Below are 17,635 nucleotides of genomic sequence, written 5' to 3' on the forward strand. Positions count from 1 at the left end.
ATCTTGTCCCGTCCCTACGAACAAACAATCTGATGAAATCATAACCTTCGTGGCGGAGAAATTGAAGTAATTGAATTCTCTTTTCTCCCCCAAGATTTGCCTCCTGGATACACATACTCCGCTGTCACCATAGGCTACAGGAGCGGGCCTTCTCCCCAGGACATTCAGCTCGCAGAGCCAGCCGACCTGGAAGCCATCCAATCGGAGCCCTCTGAGCATGCCCCCCAGCCCCTTTCCAGCCTCGGGGAAGGGTTGGACTGCCAAGCGGTGGTCAGGCCTCTCCCGGAGCCACTTGCGCCAAAGGAAGTGGAGCGGGGGGACGAGGGGAGCATCATCGAGGGAGTCCTGGAGCAAAGGGAGGAGGTGGAGGCGACAGTAGCTAACTATGTCCCACGGGAAAATGAGGTGGAGACGCAGGGGTCCGCTGAAGAAGAGGTTCTTGTCTGCCCTCCTGTTGACAGCCCGGTGTGTGAGGCTGCTTCTTGTCCAGTGCCCCTGTGCACAGATGAACCTGAAAGGTCAGAGACTGTCATCACCTTGGAGGACGATGATGATGACGAGCCCATGACTGAGGAGAACCAGGTGAAGCACGTTACGTCCGAAGAGGAGAAGCCAGTCTCGGGCACCATGGTGGAGCTTAACCCTACAATCCCAGCAGCGCTTGAGGACCAGTGCGCAACCGCGGGAGAAGTAAATGACAGCAAGCAACAGAGGAACGAGATGGTCCCTGACAATACCCCATTGAATACGGCGTGTATTTCCACTGTTGTGGCGTCCGTTCCCAGCCCGAGCGAGGCAACCGCCGATGAATCCCACAAACCTTTCGTGCCCTGCTACTGGAGCCTCGAGCTTCTCATTGCTGCGGCTTTCTGCGCAGACGTACCTCCGTTTCCCTTGCTTCCTTTCAACGCTCCATCCACAGCCCCGCCACAGAGCAACCCAAGCCAAGGAATGGAGCTTCTCAGTGAGGTGGCTGACCTGGAGCTACAGCAGAAACGGCACAGCAGTGGGGAAAGCCAAGGTAAGGGACCAATTTTTTTTCTTGCAACCATTAACACTCTCCAATCAGTCGACTACACCTTTCCCACCGAGACCACCTCGCACATCCCCTCAGGGGTAGCCTCTGTTACTCTGTGCTCCCTTCTAGAGCCTCCGCTCTTCTTCTCCATCTCCAGAGCCTCTGGTGAAATCTCCCTTGGGAAGTCTTCTGTGTGCTCGCTTGCCGTTACTTTCTTTGCGCTAAAGGCAGTTTTATTTCCTAAAAGGCTGCTCTCACGATGCTAAGGCCTCTAGAGGGAAGCAGAAGAAAGTAGTACGACGGATTTGAACATGTATCTTTCCTTGGGGAAGGATGTTATATGAGCCACACGTGCACTTACGTAGGTTTCATTCAAAAGGCACTTGTTTCCCATCATTGTGATTTCCATTTCCTTATGTACAAGCGTCACACTATTCCTGACCTGAACTCGAACTCATTCACTGCCACTGAGTTTTATATTTGTTGATTACGTTTTTTTTTAACAGGAATGAGTGTTTGATATCATTCCAGTGTAAATTCTAAATCGAAATCAACTTTCCTCATGCACAATCACCAGTAGATGGCATCGGTGCTCTATTTTAGATATGACATCATCAGCATAGTTATGAGTCCACTCTGGAAAATGGTTGCATTTTGTGCAACCTACCTTGGTTCTACTGCTGAATTAAAAACAGAATGACTATTTTTCCAGTTGAAAGGGGTGGATCAATTCTTTCATTCGTTAGATACTTTGTAAATACAATAATTGAACACAGTATCTTGTGGGTCATGTCAAAACAAACCAAAAAAAAAAAAACATTGTAAATGATTGCCTGGCATGAACTTGTTTTTCCCACAAGGGGCATCTAATTAAATGCGTTAAACACTGAACAGATTGCTGTTGTAACAAGCAGGTAGGTACACGTATAAACTGTTATACAGTAAAAGAAACTCAACGATTATTCCAGCACTTCTCCATATACAACACTACAGAGTGTGTAATCACAAAAGCAGTCAATGTTTTCAGCACCCTGGAGCATTGCTTTGCTAATTAGAACCCATTGTTTGAAAGTGCCTTTAAAAGCTTCCTTGTTTTTCCAAAGTGCCATGTGTTTTTATATCATTCAAGCAAAGGATGTTTTGTGTTTACCACAGCATCCTAATGCATTTAACAGCTCCCAAAAGAGGTTTTTATTTGGGGGGGGGGAGTATCATCCACTGATTCCGGAGTCAGTGATGCGCTTGTGATGTGAGCGCCGTTGACAGTTTAGGGAAGCGACATGTTTCAAAGTCAAAGTAATGTCGATCAAAGTGTGTGCCAAAACAAGAGCGAAAATAAAATAATTCATTAGTCTTGCAAATTTCATGCAAACCGCCATACAACCATCTTTTTACAACCAGCCATGCAGCCGAAGCTCAGTACATGATGTCTGGTCCTTTTTCCTTTTTCTTTTTTTACTTCATAAATATACAAGAGTGGCCTTCAGATTCACTGATTGGCTTTGAAGGAAATTTTCCACTTTTGCAAAGGGAGTATTAAAGAGGTAGATTGCTTGTGTATAAAGTAAATCGGCAATACCCAGACTTGAATGGGAATCTTCTCGTGTCCAGTTGTCACTTGTGACAAGTATTTTATGAGTTGCACCATGTAGTTTAGTTGAGTAATGTTTTATTTCATAGATCCGATCAATGACATCCTGAATTATTTGGCATTTGACATTAGAACTGAACACTGTTGTAATAATGTGTTCTCATGTATCCCAACATCATAGTATGAGGGCATTTAACAGCAAGGGTACAATTTGCTGAGTCTAATGGAATTTTACAAATTATAACTCAGGCCACATGTTCAGTGGACACGGATCATTCAGATTTCAGTCTATTCTGTTGAATATTTATAGCAATATCCCACCTGCTGAATTCTGTCGAACTTATTCAGTCCCACTCATATACAGACTTCCTGACACACTACCATGTGATTTTTTTTTAAGTACATATCGGGGGTTGAATATCTAGATTCTTAAAAGACGTAAAAAAAAAATTGCGCTTGGCACTGAATGAGTTCTGCTGTCCATCCCAGCTGACTTTGAGCAGTAGGTGAGGGACACCCCGAACAGGTTGCCAGCCAATTGCAGGGCACACGGAGACGAACAACCTTTCACGCACCCAATCACACCTACGGACAATTTAGAATGTCCTCACAAGCCATTCATGTTTTTGGAGTGTGGGAGAAAGCTCGTGCAGGCTCGGCGAGAGAGTGCAAACTCCACACAGGAAGGCCGGAGCCAGGTGAATTTAAATTTGGGTTGTGCTAAGCACTATACCACCTAGTAGATACTGTATAGCGTTAAAAAGATCTTTAAAAAAAGGGATTTAGACCACGGGATTTCGGGGCATTTTGTCTCCATGCACAACACAGACACTCACACAAAAAACAAAACTCGAAAATTTCATCATGTCTTTTTTTTGCCCCAACAGAGGAGGAGTTGCTGATGTTTGACCTGCACAGCCTGGCTACGCTAGCGACAGCCCGATCACTGGAAACGAGTTCACAGGCAGGCAACGATACGTGTTCGGGTCGACATTTCCCAGCCCGCAAGACCTTCAACTTGCGGAGAAAATGCAGTTGGACACCACGCAACGAACCAGTAAGAATACATTTTTAACTGCTGTTAATACCCCGAATGCTCTTAGATGAGGGGTCATTAAGAAAAATCCAGTAACATTGTAACCTAGTAACATTGACCACTTACCAGGTGTGCCAAGCCAAAGGCAGTATGGAAACGATGGACGGTGCCGAGCTTGAGATGCGTGTCAAGTTGGCCGAGCTTCAGCGTCACTACAAAGAGAAGCAGAGGGAGCTGGCTAAACTACAGAGGAAACATGACCATCAGTGAGCGCGAGCCGCCTTTCCGACCATTTCTACACAAAATATTTTAAGTGCGGACAACAAATCTCTTTTGACGTGCGCTCAAATAGAAAAGAGGAAACGCCACGAAGCCCGGCGCGAAGAGGACCGGGGCGACCCAGGAAGAAGAAGCCCATCCTCACGACAAGCTCAGTGGCGTCTGAGGGTCAAAGAAAAGTCAAGTACGTATATTACGTACGTGTGCTAGGAAAAAAAGAGAAGTCAAATGGACCATTCGAGAAAGTCCACTTAATCCTTGTTAATTCTTTAACAACATAACTGTGTCAGCTGCGCTTATGGTTATTTGCAGAATATTTATGCCGTGGCATACCTGCAAATTCCACTCATTCGGTTTCAACTTCCACGGCATTATTGGAGTGTTTGTAATGCTTGTTTGAGTCTGGGTGGTTTGAGGTAAGCTGGGCTCATAAGCAGACGATGTAATTAGAGTACTGTGAATTCCCTGGTAATCTTGCCTCGCACAAGGAATGTGACGCCTCACTGTCATATAGGCCCAAAGGGTCAACGTTGGTCCCAAAGGATTACATGATTGTCATGGCGTGCTGGTGCTCGGCTCTCGAGTTTTAATAGCATCCATCCAAATGGTTAAAAGGTCATTTGAGTACTGTTTAAAAAAAAAAAAGGACAAAGATAGAAAAGGAAGATCGAATAAATAGTGGCCCCTGTTCAAATAAACAGTGCCAGAATTAACTCTCAAGCAGTATTTGAAAAGCATTTTGATGGATCATTCAAAGCCCCTGAAATATTTTATCGCATGACCGTCAAGACATTGGTGGTACCATATGAAAGATTGGATTCCATTCTTTACTTTGAAAAAGAAAGTAAGACTCTACCTTATTCCTTTCCTTAGTAATCACTGTTTGAAAAGGCCGTTTGAGTGAAACTAAGTTATTTTGGATAAAAGGAGAAAAATCCTCGCACATATGCACTTTGACGCAAATATTTTTTTAAGTAGAATCTGAAACAGCTCAACGGTCCTTCCCTTTGATAAAAAATGAACAAAAGTGTGAAAATGTGTTTTTGATGGCAAAATCTCAATTTGCGTTGGCCACGGGTGTCATCTATCCATTCATTAAAAACAGGTATTTTAGTGACGAAAATTCTCATCCATGACCATCCAATTCATGAATGAACGTGAAATTTGAGAGCTTTCTCTTAAAGTCAATACATGCATAATATTTACCTTATGTTCTGTGCCCTCGTCGGTCTAAGATTAATATTGTGTTTGTGGAATAAGAGTTACGCAGCAAAATAGCAAATATAAACAGGTGGTTTATATCCTTCCCAGGAGCGGCCATTTTGTCACGTGCTGTCATGTGAAAATGACATCACAGTACCTAAGCGCTCAGCTAAGGACCAATCTCAGCTCACTTGTTTTCTGAGTTTGGTCATGTGATTTTCCCATTCCCATGATAGAGAAAAAAAACGGATGAATTCTTCTGCTTCTATCATATTCTTATTATTTAACAAGACGCTTCTAAATGAACTAAAAAAGCTTCAAAATAACCATTTCAACTTCTCAATATCGTCTTATGGCTTATTGGCGCTACTCAAATTGCGGTGGGCTCAGTCAGGTAGAATTTAACAAGACAACACAATGTACAACTAACTGTACAAAAAAGCTTCAAAATAAGCAATTCTACCTCACTTTGGCTCATTGTGGCTATCCTATAGGTCCTAGTTTGCTCAGTTGAGAACATCTTGGCCTTTCCAATGCTGTCTTGTGTTTGGGTATGATGCAATTCACTTTGCTGTCTTGCTGAGACAAAATAGACACAGCAGCGGTCACAAATGAATAAGCTGGGTCTCAGGAAAAAATACAAAACAAACTCTCAATACTCAGTCTTTCCCTTAACTCTAAATGTAACGATTCCAAGTAGTGCAACTCAAGTTAAAGCGGAAGAATTGTGAAACCAAATCCCGCCAGGATTCAGTTAGTTGTTAGACGATTCCTCACGGTTCTTTCCGGACAAGAGTAGTGCCCTGAGCTGCCCTTCTGCAATGTCACCTCCGCTCTTGTTTCAAGCGTGTACCCCCTGCCCCCTCACCAGACCAGTGCTGACGCCATGGGAGGGGAACGCTGATGCTGGGCGACAGTGACGCTCAAGTGAAAGAGTAACGGGGCCAAGCCCCTGCAGCGAGGTGCGGTGGAGAAAGGGTGGCCCCAACAGAACATGCCATGAGGTTGTCGGGTGCAAAGGGTCGCATTGGGGTACTTGCTGACACTTGTGTTTACTACATGACTGATATAATACCTAGTTGTGATGTTTGGGCACCATGATTGAGGACTATGGAGTAATCTTAGGTACCAAGGTTGAAGCTAGATCACTGATGTCCGTTGTAAGCACTATTGTCGTAACTGATTACTGTAATTTCCGCACTATAAGGCGCACCGGATTATAAGGCGCACACTCAATGACGTATTTCAAACCCTTTTTCCATATATAAGGCGCACCGCATTATAAGGCGCAACAGTAGAAGCAGTCAAACTTTATTAGTAGATTCAAAACCAGCTTTCTGACAACTCCATTCACTCCCAAAACAAATAACAACTGTCTTTTATTTTATGAGTATTTCCGTCACAGTTTATCTTTTAAGAGCGAGGTATAACATGTAACATTTATTTCAGGGAACTTTTCCTCCAGTGCAATCACAATATAGTAATACTCAAAGTAATAATAATAACTCAAATAATAACTCTAAACTCTCAATAGTGTAATAACTCAATGTCAATATGACCAACCTTGTTCAACTGTAAACATACAAAAGAAACAGGTAAAGCTTACTTTCAATTCATTCCCCATCTACGAATCCAAATCTCAATATTGATCCATATATAAGGCGCACCTGATTATAAGGCGCAACATCAGCTTCTTAAAAAAAATTAAGGCTTTTATGTGCGCCTTATAGTGCGGAAATTACGGTAAATTATGTTAAAAGGATTACGGAGAAGTCATCATATAAGTCGTATGTCTTGCCATGTTTAGCTTAGGCGAAGTCACATTTTACTGTCAGTCTTTTGGCGGACCCCACAACACAAAAAACACATTCATTGCATTTTGTTATAGATCGTCAAGGCCACATTTCCCTTATGAGATACACGCGCTGCTTACTCAGCCATATCTTTACAAAAAAAAGAAAGAAGATATTAAAAACTGTCACTCGGGACACCTGTGGAGATGAATTATCGTGTCTCAAAGCGGACGTTTTTAACAGCATTATTGTTCCTATCTGGGCAGTGAAAACCGCTTCTGAATTGAAGGATGTGAGCAATTTTCAACCCCACACATATATACTAAAACCAAAGATACAATAGATTTTTCTTGTGTACTATTACATACACAGTTAGGATCCACACAGCAGATTGTATACGATTCTCGTGGTTACCGAATTGTATAGTGCACACACCATACAGTTTATTTATTTTTTTTGGATATTTTTTTGGCATTCCGACTTTGCCTACTGTGTAAATGTTAGGAGATTTCACGGGCTGTGAACACAATAGAAGAGGGGAGGGTAATCTTTTGTTTAAGCATGGCCTGGCACTTGTCAGTGCGGTCTATGGACATGCTTCCAAGAGGGCTAGTCACGGGCATTTGAAGAGGTTGACATGATGCTGCTTAGTGCTGGTCAAAGTGTCCAAGATGAGTATGAAGTTTAAACAGTAGATCTATAATTTTTCCTCGCAGAAAACAATAGCCCTATATATAAACGCAATGGCTTCCAACTCCTTGCCAAAACCTTCGATGCTAGTTCACATTCTGCGTACGCGCCCTTGTGTCGATCGCCACCAAGTTTCCTGTTAGATACCCGGTTGTTTCCAGCAGTACTGTACAGATGCCAGGCTATCTTTCAACTTTCACTCCATGCTTCAGACAGAGGAGACGTATTAGATCCCACAGGGAGGTGGTGACTTAACAGTTTTTCCTCGCGACGCCCTTGCTCCTCTTGATTATTTCAAACCACTGTCATTCTTCCCTAATGTATTCCCCTTCGTTGTTTTGACTGACAGGCTGATGGTGGCAGGGCATTCCCTGACGCCTGAGGAGCTAGGAGGGGGAGGAGACAGCCAGAGAAGGAAGAAGAGGCTGTCCAGTCGAGCCTTTGAGCAACTTGGAAACACACAGGTCAGGATCCCATTGTCCTCTATCCTTTTATCCTCCATGTAACTCCAAATGAAAGAGGCTACACTGGCTTTTTTTGCATTTGAAATATTACTTTGTAGAGCTGTTTTTAATTAAATACAACCCACATGAGTCAGAACGTAAGCACTTCATGTTAATGCGTTTTACACCTGGGCCCTTAATATTCCTTTTCTGCTTTTATGGTCTCTGATGTTTTTGCCGTAGCTTTAACTAGACCTCATTGTCCCCCTCTGCTGCGGCAGATAAAAGCGCCAGGTTGCAAAAAAGGTGGTCCTCAAAGTGTACTGGGCTCGAAGCTGGCCGTCGATGTGGCGCAGCTCAAACAGAAGAGCCAGGGTAAAAAGACTCTCTCAGGGATGCGCTACAGGGACAAGGAGGTGTCACCGTGCAACTCAAAGCACGGACACCACAGCCAGGGAAAAAGACGGGAGTCTGGGGGGCACAGCGACACAGGTACGAGGTCCTTTATTTGAAACTCGAAACCCAATCCTGAAGCCTAGATCTCAGAAGGATTGTCCATCTCTCTCAGCAGCAAGTGTCGACAGTGGTCCCCAGGAGAGCTGGGCCGGGGTGCTGCACCGTGGATCGAAAAAAGGGACGCAAGAGTCCACTCATCAGAGCAAGACTGGAGTGAGGGTTCATCGTGGACAAAGACGGGAGTCTTTGGAGGAAAGTTCAAATCCTGAGAGTGATTCCTCAGAACAAGGTAAGACGAGAGCATCTGACCTTCATTCTAAGCTAAACTTGCTTTTGAGATTTGCTTTGCCGGTGCACTACACACATCTGTTTCATTAAGTGTCAAACGTGCATGGGCCAGAGGCGACGAGCACATCGCGGCCCGGTGTCGACTCATTTGAACTGGAAGGTACCACAGTAAACCCAAAGACCTGATTCAGAGGAATGCTAATGCGTTATATACTCTTGCATTGCCTCGGGCTGATAACCATGTTGGCCGTTTACTGTGGCGTTGAAATGTCACGATTTCAACAGCTATCACTTTCCATAACCAGTAATGTTGCTTTTCTATTTTGCTTAATCTAACAAAGAGGGAATTTAAACAGTGCAGGATATAATTGGCTTCTTTGTCAATAATTTGATGGCAATAACAGTTTTATATATACTATATATGCTGGAGGACATGACACATGACCTTTTTGGATCTTTTGGAATACAATTGTATGCTTATGCTAGTCAAACAAACTGGCTCTCTGTATCATTTTAAGGGTTATAGATGATAACACTCCATTTTGAAAATATCACAATTCAGCGGATCTTTTACTGTCCAATGTGCCTCACAGTGGCCATTCATGGAAGCATGGTGCAGTCTGGCAATACGGTATCACTAGTGCTTGCAGAGTTGACACAAAAGGCTGCCTCTGAAACTATTTAGATGGTGCCATTTTGTTTACCTCGCCTTGCAAGGAGGATAAGGATTTATTTGTAATAAACATGGTACACATTTCTTGAAATGCCAACTATTCGATATTTTGTTGAAAAAATAAACTAGATTGTGTTCAATGGGACAAAAATAGATCTGGAATTTGAGCACCGTGACACTGATATTTTTGCTCATGTTTATCACATCGCTCAAATCTCATATCTGCCAATGCCTACTCTTGTAAGACGTGCAGTGCCACACTCCAGTGAGCCTTAAAATCTGTAAATCACTCTGAAGGCAACCAGATGCGAGTGCAAAGGTGAGAAACACCTTGTGTTGAAGACAAGGTGTGCATGGTCATTTAGACACCTGAGTGATCAGCCTTGTTGGCTGATCCGCGCTACGTGTGCAGATGTGAACACTTGCCTGTGAGAGGCTTTGACAGCCCTGGAGACTGGCTGACTCAAGGAGAGCAATGTGACAAACCCACACACATAAAGTCATTCCCACTCACCGTCTCATTCCGGCTCTGTTGCATGTGGGTTCGCACCAGGAAATACCATCAAGGCAGAGCACTTAATACATCATTTCAATGAACAGTTCAACATTTACTTGAATGCTAATGAAGTGTTTGCGACATAATGGCGAGACCTTCAAGATAACCACAGTTTAGCAACGCGTTTGATAAGACTAGTATCTTTCTAACCCGAGAACGCATGCTCTGCGTTTTCGTTTTCCATCAGGAGAGGATGAGGAGGACGGCAGTAACGATAGTGAGGAAGGTCAAGACCTAAGAGCCCAACCGCCAAGAGACCTGACTTCTAGCTCCTCCGTGACAGGTCCGAGTCCTTCGTCCGTTGTAAAACTAGAGGCCAATCAGAAAGCCAGGAACAAAAAACAGAGACAGGAGCTTTATGGTACGGTGACGGCTGATTTATTTACAAGGAGCATCTGTTTTGTGTTTCTCCTCACGGCTTGTTAACAATGTCTGTTTCTGTAATCGAACTTCACAGGGTCCCATAGTCTTTCTGGCACAGAAGGGGAGGTCAAAGTACGAAAGAAGAATCCCAGTAGGCTGAGCCCGGCCACTGCACTCAAAAACCGTCACGAGGACTACAACACAAAGGGGGTCAGCAGACCTTGCTCGCCCAGGTCCAAGGAGCCTCGCTGGGGAAGCCACAACAACAAGGGCAACCGTTTCCGGCGCAGTATAGGGCTGCCTACTTTTCCAACCACGAGCGAGAGGTTAAAGAGGGCCACGCGCAAAAGTACCATGTTGAGAGGAACGATTAACAAGGTTAGAAGGAAGTCGTTTTTCATAAATGTGCGTGCTTAGATCTGTTGATTTGGGGGGACCTGAGACTAGTCAGGAGATTGGGTCAACATTCTAGGCAGTAATTTCCATGGTAATTAAGAGGCATACTTACGGTCAGAATCATTGTCTCGCTGCCTCAATAGCAAATTTATGCACACGGAATTATGGGTAAAATTATACATATCCTGTCAAGGAATGCTTCCAGAATTCTTTTACAGAAAAGTACTCAAGATTTATTTTTCTCCACATTTGGTGCTAGTTAGATTTAGCAAGTTAGTTACCAAATCTTTTTTGAGACTACTGTCTTATAAAACTGCCTTTGCCATTTTGAATTTCACATTAAGATTTCTTGAAAGCAGAAAAAAGGCTTCCACTGAGATAATTACATCAATACAAAGAAATTAGTTCCCACTTTGCGCCAGTCTGAATTTCTCATCCTCATCTTGTCCATTAGCGGAAAAATAGCTGGGCCTGCATATCAAAGACTGAGGATGGAAGCAGAGACAGGAGAGCCAAAGAGGTACCACTGAAATACCACTGAAATAAGAATTGAAACACTCACACCTTTTAAGTGTTGAACAAATTCTGACATTTTTCAATTTTCCTCGCAACCAGACAAAAGGCCGAGCGGTTAGTCGGCTCCTGGAAAGCTTTGCGGCCGATGAGGGCTTTCAGATGGATGGCAGCAGCTTCTCGGAAGAGGAGGAGGACAACAGCGATTCGGCCAACAACAACCCTGAGGGTAAACTAAATTACAATACTGTATCTCACAGGAGTTTTTCAGGGATGTTAAAATATTGACTAGGACCTTTGCCTTTATAGTTGCAGTTCCTAATTGCGTCTTGACCAAAGAACTCTTAACGGACGGACTGAAGATCCTGGTCTCAAAGGAAGATGAGCTTCTGTATGCTGCCAGAATCCACACCATGGATTTCCCAGATATGTAAGCAAATTACACAAACAATGGCCTTTTGACTATGAGTTACACAGTAGAACAAAGGCTTCTTCTTTTCTCAACTTTGCATGTTCCTTAGCCGATGATATCGAGACGACGATACACAACAATTGAGTAGCCAGTTCGACAAGTCAACAGGTTAAAAATAGACTACTTTTGTTTCTCTTTCCAGCTTTAGTGTTACGATTGATGGGGAAAGAGGGAACCGCGCAAAGATCTATTCATTGGATCAGCTACTTCGGGAAGCTGTAAGTTCAACCACAACAGCAGTCATTTCTCGGCCTGATGACTTCTGCTCCTAATCTTTGCTTTCTCAAACTCATCGGCTCTAAGCGTCAGGTGAAAAATACAAGTTAGTAGGCCAAGGAACCTTGAACTACGTTCTTGGTCGGCCCCTAAAAGAGATCATCCGCAATTTTCATTGAGCTCCTTCTCGCACACACTCCCACACCCACATCCACGCCTCATCTTTCAAAAGGGTCTCTCGTCATGGCAACAGTAAATGAAAGCGACCTGAAAGAGCCCCCAGTGAGAGGCGGATGTTAGGGCTGCCTGCATTGTTGCAACGAGGATCTGGCAACCAGCAATCACAAGCTCCCTATTCAGGCCTTCTTTGGTATTACTCAGCAAGTCAGGGTTTACTACATCCAGGCTTCCGTTCCTTTCAGCCCTGACTGGCACATTGGCATGACACGCCTTAAGCACTGCTTAGAATCGCAGCAAAGTGCATGCCCGTGAACCCGGTTCCGCTTCACTCACGCCGCTTCAACATGTGCGTTTTGATACTCCGCCTGTAATAAATCCTAATGACATTTTGGTCTGCATGTCAGGTCCTGGATGTGCGCCCCGAGTCAGAGGCTATGCTAAATGATGGAACCAGGGTGTGCGCTTACTGGAGCGAACGCTCACGCTGCTTGTACCCAGGCTACGTTCGTAGAGGTGAGACGTCAACCCTCGTTAATATCCGCTGGATCTCAATGTTTCATTCTCCGGTGAACTTCACGTCCACCTCTTGCAGGGATTTCAACCGATGACGCCAAGCCGGGAGTAATGGTAGAGTTTGACGACGGAGACCGGGGAAAAATTTCCGTACCAAACATTCGTCTCCTACCACCGGGATATCAAATACGCTGTGGGTGTTTCCTTACTATGCACTTTTCCAGGAAATGTGTCGTTCAATAAAAGCTAATGAATGAATTTATTTGATCATTCATAAGGTGAGGAGACATCTCCTGCAGTGTTTGTACCCAGTGGGAATCAGGTCAAGAAAAGCCCCACTTTTAATCATTCCTCCAGTGAAAGACTCAACGCTGTCAATATGGTTAAAAGCAACCAACCGTTAACCCTCCAAAAACGAAAACCAGGTAAGAATTTGTCGTTTTCCGATTTGGAACTCAAACTTTGATAATGACCGCACAAAACAGAAGACACGACCAACCCAATGTATTTCCTTTTTTTATCATCCTAGGGAGGCCAAAGGGATCCGGGAAAAAGCAAAAGCAACAACAGCTGGCTGAAAATGCCAATAAAAATTCTTCCCTTTTTGTGACATGGCCTTCATTGACCGGCAACAGGAAGAGGACGCCCCACAATCTATTTCAGCTCAATGGGACACAGAGAAAGACCTTGAGATTGAGGGAGGATGACTCATTTGCCTTGTCTCAGATCCAACCGCTTGTCTCCACCCAATCTAAAGGGCTTTTCAGCAGTAGCTCATTTGAGGTGGACTCCTTTAGTAGCATTGCAAATGGCTACTCCTCTTTCTGTACCAAGTCCACAGGAGCACGTCCAGATTTATCGGTTGGTGCAAAAAGTGGCCTTTATGGGCAGAAACACAGACAAGACGAGTTGGCAATACCAAGGGCCAAGAAATCTGGACAGGAGTTTTTGGTTAAGTTAGATCACGAAGGAGTAACTTCTCCAAAGACCAAGAACAGCAAAGCTCTGTTGCTGCGAGGTAGCCATTCCGGCGTGAGTGGAATGCCCAAGACGGAGGGTTACTCCCACCCTGTCCTTCTTGTTAAAGACAACAAAAAGGGTGACAATTCTCGGGTGGAACTTCTCCTGAAAGGAACCACACCCCAAAGAAAGCATTCCCCTTCATTGCATCTTGGAGAATATGGAGACGTAGGCTTCAGTTCGCATCGAGAGTGTCATAGCTCCTACTCTGACATGGATGATGAAGAGGATGAAGAACAGGAGAGGAAAAGGACTGCACTTGCATTAGCTTCAGGAGGTCTGAGGACAGCTGGACATTTCCTCTCTCACCTCTCAGTTTCATCCTCTTCTTCTGGTTCATCCAGTTCCTCTTCCTCAGGCTCAATATCTAGCTCCAGCCTGTGTTCCTCGGACAATGACTCTTCCTACAGCTCAGAGGATGAGGAAAATTCCACACTGATGCTACAGAATTGTCTGTCTTCTCACCGGGGACTCCTACAGCCCAGCGAACCCTCCACTTCCTCTCGGCAACATTCATTCGTGGCTAAAGCGTTGGCAGTTTCCAATAGCAAAGGATCGCCTGATGAACATGTGGCCAACAGTAAATCCCTTAAGAGGAAAGACTGCCACACTTCCATTTCAAAATCAGCTCGAGAATTTGTGAAGAAACCGAGAATGCTACCAGATGACGTTTCATGTATTACAAGGCCCAAGATGTCCACCTTCCTTGCGGGACACCAGATGTGGAGGTGGTCTGGCAGCCCTACACAGGTGAGAGTGTTCTCCTTTCAAGTGGTCGTGTCAGTTTAGAGCAGGTGTGTCCATGGGGGGCCGAACAAGTTTGTTTCGAACTTTTTCTCCCTGTCGAGTGACCGAATCCCACTTCTACATTTAAAACCTGAACAGGAGGAATCAGTCAAAAGGTGACCATTTTTTAACCGTTACTTAGAAATCATTCGTGCGTCAGTCACAATTTGGACCTTGGCACAAAGTAGAAAATGGCGGAAACCAGTTTAGCTTGTTAAAATTGTTATTCGGGGGGTTGGCGGGCGACCCCTGGTTTAGAGGAATGCAAAATAGTTCATAGTCACTGTCAAAGAAGATTGTCTGTACTGTAATATTTGTATTACCACAGAGACGGGGCCTAAAAGGCAAGGCCAAGAAGCTTTACTACAAGGCCATCGTGAGAGGAAAAGAAGCAGTGAAAGTGGGGGACTGTGCCGTGTTCCTCTCAGCCGGACGCCCTAACCTACCGTACATCGGAAAAATCGAGAACTTCTGGGAGTCTTGGACCTCTAGCATGGTGGTCAAGGTCAAGTGGTTCTACCACCCTGAAGAGACCAAGCAAGGGAAAAGGCAGCGAGACGGCAAGGTAAGCGGACATTTCGAGTTCGCTGCTTTTGCCGAACGTCTGCATGCAGCTAACCCCAACCCTTTTCTCCCTCCAGCACGCCCTGTACCAGTCATGTCACGAGGACGAAAACGATGTCCAGACAATCTCTCATAAGTGCCAGGTCGTGAGTCAGGAGGAATATGAGAGTCTGACACGCAATCAGAAGCCAAGCAGTACCTCGCCAGACCTGTATTACCTGGCTGGGACGTATGACCCCACCACAGGTCAGCTGGTCACCGCTGAAGGCGTTTCCATCTTGTGCTGAACCTTTGTGAGGAAACTACTGAACGCTTCCTCTGCCGGAAATATCAAGATCCCATACTTAACGCGGAAGACGCCCCCTGGCGTCGTAAAGCGATGAGTTACTTGCTTCACGGCTATCTGAGACTACACACTGGAGACGTGTGACCTTCGTGGAAGAGGAGACTTGGAAAACCCGGACCATTTAAGAAGAACTGAACTTTGGGTCTTCCTGTGCGACGCAGTCATCGTTAACCGGTGTTAACTAGCGTTTGGTCGGTAGAGCGTCACCAAACGGAGCTGGGCCGAGTACCACAAGGCCGTAGCGGTCTCTAGGGACCAATTGGATTAAGGTAGCCTTACCTGAAGGAACAAGGGAAAGCGAGACTTCTCCCCAGAGCCTCGTCATTCCAGGGAAGTTGACTAATGTGTAAAGTTCATGTCTGTAAATATTTTGAAATGGATCCAAATCAAGCCATACACTTGAGTACCTCCCACCTGGCTTCACTGTTCAGGTGTACAGATTGTACAGATGGAATATTGTATTGTTGTCTGTTGTTTATATGTACATAAAAGCTATTTTATACAGGATTCTATTGTATATATGAGATGTATCTTTCCATGTTTGCAATTGATTTATTTTTATATGTGTATAGATTGTTGGTGTTGTTTTTTTTTTTTTCCTTTGCTTTGGGAATTCCTGATTGAAGATGTTAGTGTTGCACTGCATACGCCCTGCTGAGAAAGAACCAGACAGAGCACAGACAAAGAGAGAAGGATTTTGGTGTATAACAGGGCGAGACTCGCTCTCTGAGAGATTTGGAGTCCTCCTGTTAAAAAAAAAAAAAAAAAAAAGAAAAATTGAAAAAAAAGGTCAAGTGGCTTTTTTGTAAATGTTCTGTTTTTATTTTTTTTAACCTATCATTTTTTTATTTATGCTCTTCACAACTGTTTCTAGGCAGATCCCAGTGGACTGCAATCATGCATAATAATTTAAGATACGAATGGCATTTGTGTCATCATTAATCATGTCCATACAAATGAGTTTAGTACAAGACTGGGTCTTCTAACAGATGTAATTTAATGTGCTTCATCCTAAAAACATACCAAAGTGGCTTTAGTATCTTTATCTGAATTTATCATATGTAAAGCACCTGTATTGAATTTGAATCAGAAATCACTGATAACTTCTCCAATACCACTCCAATGTGTGGATTGGCTCTGCATCGCGACAATGGCTTCTTGCACATGTACCTGCAGTTTTGTCTGGGGGGGGGGGGGGGGGGGGGGGGCACATCAAAAAGCCCACCGGGGAGCGTGAGCATGAATGCCCAGGTACTGTCAAAATATGAGATTGAGCATTCAAAAATGTGTATTTCCGTTTGAATATCATGTCTATTTTGTACAGTACACGCACATACTCGAGACTAACTGTGAAGGACAATCAGATTCACAAAGCAATGGACTAGAAGTTCATTCAATCTGAAATTCACTTAAGTTTAATTTGTGCCAAGTACCTTTTGTCTACTTTGGTCTTTTTTTTTATTGCAATCCTGACTCTTGTATTCACAAAAGGTTGATTTTGTTTGCCACCACTTTATTTATTTTCATGTCAACGTTGCTGTTTGTGGAAAGCAAAGAGCGCTTTATGAGAATGTGACACTGTTTTTTTGTTGTTTTTTTCAAAATCGGTGTGACGTCGCCTTTTGCATTTCTTAAATAAAAGTGGTCTTCTAGAGGCCAAACAATTGAAAAGAAATAAAAACACTGGATTGTACTCGTCCACAAATTCCTGTGATTTACGTCTGGTTTTTTGGGCTGCGCCCTCGACGTCTTATCTTATCGTGACGCGTACGTACACTTTAACAATTTGAGGTTACTCGGATTCATTTGCCCGACTTATCAGACACAAAGACCTTCGCCTGCCAAATTTTATTTGTTGTGCTAAGTCTTTCTGTGTAAGTGTCTCGGGCTGAGTTAAGTTTGCGAGCATGGAGTTCCATGGTAAATAGACAGATCTGTCACAGCATCAGATAAAGCCTTCTGGCTTTAACTGCCAAGCTCTGTAAATACGATGCCGACTGATTCAGAGATACAGTAGATGCACATTCTCGCGATTCAGGCTAGAGCGCACGCATGCCAAGCCTAAAAACAGGAGGCCACAAAGAAACTAATATATATATATATATATATATATATATATATATATATATATATATATATATATATATATATATATATACCAAAAAAATGTTAATAGAATGGTTTCTAAGCAAATTGTGCAGAGACCACAGCTTCGCACATCCTGTTATTTTCTCATTCAT

The 17,635-nt window shown here is 43.9% G+C and overlaps 1 protein-coding gene across 4 annotated transcripts in view; it reads left to right on the top strand.

Annotated features, from left to right (window-relative positions):
- Positions 1-17,109, top strand: part of bahcc1a (BAH domain and coiled-coil containing 1a) — a 75,429-nt gene extending 58,320 nt beyond the window's left edge. For 3 of the 4 annotated variants that reach the window (XM_088437398.1, XM_088437400.1, XM_088437401.1), the window contains exons 11-29: positions 95-1,021; positions 3,497-3,666; positions 3,775-3,911; positions 3,998-4,108; positions 7,960-8,074; positions 8,335-8,545; positions 8,622-8,798; positions 10,214-10,387; positions 10,484-10,767; positions 11,240-11,305; positions 11,401-11,527; positions 11,608-11,728; positions 11,913-11,988; positions 12,571-12,679; positions 12,759-12,872; positions 12,958-13,104; positions 13,209-14,449; positions 14,814-15,050; positions 15,127-17,109. In XM_088437398.1, the coding sequence (XP_088293524.1) occupies positions 95-1,021; positions 3,497-3,666; positions 3,775-3,911; positions 3,998-4,108; positions 7,960-8,074; positions 8,335-8,545; positions 8,622-8,798; positions 10,214-10,387; positions 10,484-10,767; positions 11,240-11,305; positions 11,401-11,527; positions 11,608-11,728; positions 11,913-11,988; positions 12,571-12,679; positions 12,759-12,872; positions 12,958-13,104; positions 13,209-14,449; positions 14,814-15,050; positions 15,127-15,336 (4,754 nt within the window). In that variant the 3' untranslated portion in view covers positions 15,337-17,109. The remainder of the gene's footprint in view (positions 1-94; positions 1,022-3,496; positions 3,667-3,774; positions 3,912-3,997; positions 4,109-7,959; positions 8,075-8,334; positions 8,546-8,621; positions 8,799-10,213; positions 10,388-10,483; positions 10,768-11,239; positions 11,306-11,400; positions 11,528-11,607; positions 11,729-11,912; positions 11,989-12,570; positions 12,680-12,758; positions 12,873-12,957; positions 13,105-13,208; positions 14,450-14,813; positions 15,051-15,126) is intronic. The other variant, XM_088437399.1, reaches the window with a different exon arrangement.
- The last annotated feature ends 526 nt before the right edge of the window (positions 17,110-17,635 follow it).

This window comes from Hippichthys cyanospilos, chromosome 16 (assembly GCF_059441005.1).
Source record: "Hippichthys cyanospilos isolate Australia breed blue-spotted pipefish chromosome 16, RoL_Hcya_1.0, whole genome shotgun sequence".
In the NCBI taxonomy this organism is placed as follows: Eukaryota; Metazoa; Chordata; class Actinopteri; order Syngnathiformes; family Syngnathidae; genus Hippichthys; species Hippichthys cyanospilos.